At 36.0% G+C, this 3,128-nt stretch overlaps 1 protein-coding gene across 1 annotated transcript in view; it reads right to left on the bottom strand.

Annotated features, from left to right (window-relative positions):
- Window positions 1-790, bottom strand: part of TBC1D23 (TBC1 domain family, member 23) — a gene marked incomplete at its 5' end in the record, with an annotated part of 22,720 nt that extends 21,930 nt beyond the window's left edge. The window contains 2 exons of the mRNA XM_010085002.1: window positions 334-439; window positions 681-790. Of these exons, the coding sequence (XP_010083304.1) occupies window positions 334-439; window positions 681-790 (216 nt within the window). The remainder of the gene's footprint in view (window positions 1-333; window positions 440-680) is intronic.
- Between the last annotated feature and the right edge of the window lie 2,338 nt (window positions 791-3,128).

Below are 3,128 nucleotides of genomic sequence, written 5' to 3'. Positions count from 1 at the left end.
GAGTGTCTGGTTTAAAAGATGGAGCTTGGAAAAAATTAATATTTTTTCAGCCCATGAGGCTTTCTTGCCATTTTGCTCTGACCTAGCAAACTATCACTCACAACCTAATACTTTAAATTTCCACAACGTCACCTGTCTCAGAGTCAGAGTACAGACAAGATACTGTTTTCTTATGATTTTTTTTCTGATTTTCTCTGCTCTCTCATCTTCCTCCTCAAAGCTTCCTCCAAACTGTTAACATCATTCAGGTTATTTAATCGAAATAACAAAGCCCAAAACCAACGGAGAGTACAGAAATTTTCACATAGGTGATCTAAACATAATTGAACTTACCAATTAACTCCTGGCAATCCTTATGAATTACACACTGTTCTGGTAGGTCTAAAGAGCCATCCCAGGACGCCAGGCTGTCCCCCTTTCCTACAACGTTAAGTGCAATCTGAAAATAAAAACAGAAAACCCTCTTAAACATTTTAGTGTCCTTTTGTAGTTCCTCAATTATTGAGCTCAATAATTTAACTCAATAAAGAGGAATATTCTAAAACTCAATCAATATAACATGCATATAAAAATTCCAGTACCACAGCTCTTCTGTAGAGATGCCTAGTAATTAAATAATTTACCTCAAAACAAACACAACTTCTAGTATTTCCTGCTTCTTGATTTAAGCTCATACCTACCTTCCAGACTTTGGCCCTCTGATCAGCAGGCAACTGCCTTCCTTGAATGATGTTTCTCACAGTTTCAAGATCACAGCCTCCTTCTTCTAGAGCATCTGCAAGATCTTTTTCTTTTCAATAACGATATGTAATGTGTTTATTTAAAATGAATTAGACAATATTTTTCAACATTTATCTATTAGATGTAGACTGGAGGCTACTCTCAGGCAAAACCCATATACATGTAAAGGTCTATTATAAGACAGTTTGCCAATAACTGAAAATATATATTTGCAAAATGTTATTTTAAGGCTGCTTGTTCAATTCAATTTACATACGAGAAAAAAATAAGGTCAGTGCATTTTTTTGTTTGCTTTCATAAAGTGGCAATGTTCCAAAATGTATAATAAAATGCAAACTTAGTTGTAGTTTACAACTTGAGATACACAGCAAATTTTCACACACACACAATGCATTCAAAACAAATACTACATCTAAATTAGATGGCAGAGTTATTTTAAATAAAATACTAGATGACCTAGAATACAGAAAACTTATTTCAAAGGTTTAAAACAGTCACCTTTTAATCTCATCTTTCCCTGAAATGGGAAAGGACCTTTCTAGTCAAGCTCAGATTTACTTAACTATAAAGTTCTAGTACCGTAAGTGTGGACATGTGCACAAGACTGAATTTAAACATACAAAATGTTAATAATATTGTAGAAATTAGCCATATACACAAATTCACAAGACAGTCAAACAGTAATGCAGTAATGATACTTTAAGTTGCCATAGTAAGACAAAAAATTTCATAAACGTTATAGGTAAGAAGGTATGCATTCAGAAATGATCACTTGACAATCTCTCTGATAACTTCTGCACACTGTTTCAACAGTTCCATGCTGTCAACAAGAAGTGAACCACATCTGATGATTTCAGGAATTTCAATGTCATGTAGCAGAGCAGTGTCAAAACACTGGGTTCACTGGAAAAATAGAAATGGCAGTGATACATTGGTCCTGTAGGTGAAACTTCTCCCTTACTGTATCCTCTTACCTGTTCTCTACTAGCTCTGACATATACCTTATGAAAGGCTTTACTTCATATACTACAGGAGTCAAGCACACAGCCGGGAGATTTATAACCACAGCAAACACAGAACGCTATTGTTTATCCAGGACAGACAGTCAAATATGAAGACGAATTCCTTGTGTATAACACACCTATTTATACATGTGGAGCAACAGATGCTGCAGGGTTACTGGTATAATTCTCAGTTACTCCACATGTTACACACTAGGTAGTCAATTCCAAACACCCATGGAAAAACGTCAGCTGTTGAGCTCTGCCTGCTTCTTCAATTTGCATATATCCACAACTCCTTGATATAAAGCTTCTCAAGTTTGGCTTCTGAAAGCCTCACACACAAATTTCTGATTTTCTAAACATCACCCTTTTGGATAAACAGATTAAAATTTCAATCCTGTAAAAGAGTATGCATACACTTAACAATAAGCAACAAGCTAGCCTTACCTAAGACTTCTCAAAGTATTTACAAGTCTGAAGAGGAACCTTTTCCCTTGCATTGTATCAGTCAGTTTCTTTGCCAGTACTTTTTGGTAGCACTTTAAGTCATATCTCAAACATACACTGAAGCACAACAGGTTGTTTTCTTCAAGTAATTTTGCCAATTTGGATGACAGAAAGCACAGTTTACAGAGAGACTGACTTGCCTTATTTTTTATCTTTTTAGTATTTTTAAAAAGACCACAAAGCCCATTTATTATAGAAATACAGGCTGCACACGTAACTATCCCTTTCCTGAGACAGAAACAGGAGAAGGGAAATACCCAAAGCACACCTGCACTTCTGTCACCTGTCCTGTTGTCCGATTGCATACATAATGATCAATGTTGGCAAAGTTAAACCACCAAATCACCCTAAATAAAAATCAAGTATTTCCAGGAAATTTACACAAAGAGACCTAGCACTCAGCAGAACTGCATGTACTCTGGGATGACAACTTCAACAGAAGCCAACATCAAACAGCAGCTAAAGAGAGCTAGATGCTCTTAGACATATTGCAGGTTTCTGTACACACTATGTATGACAGACTAGAGAACAACAGTTAGGCTTTGAATTAAAGCACACAAAATACGATTAGTTGCTACAAATACTAGCCGAGCATTAAACGGGCACATGGAAATGAATGCAACAGCTGCATTCACATTGCATTTCAGGTGGAAGGGTCTTAAATTGCAATACTTAAATCTGGTTTTACGTCCTCCAAAGGAAATTATTGGGGGGAAAAAATTTAACTTAACATACGCGAAACAACACTTAAAACCACATCTACACAAATTACAAAAAACACACCTGGCAAAGAACGTTTCACAGACCCATGAGTACTAATTCCACCAGTTACTAGTACCCAATATTCACAGCTTAAAAAGCTGTGCATGGGTTAAC

Source organism: Pterocles gutturalis, unplaced genomic scaffold, assembly GCF_000699245.1.
Source record: "Pterocles gutturalis isolate BGI_N339 unplaced genomic scaffold, ASM69924v1 scaffold26285, whole genome shotgun sequence".
NCBI lineage: Eukaryota > Metazoa > Chordata > Aves > Pterocliformes > Pteroclidae > Pterocles > Pterocles gutturalis.
This window is presented reverse-complemented; position numbering and strand designations above follow the sequence as displayed.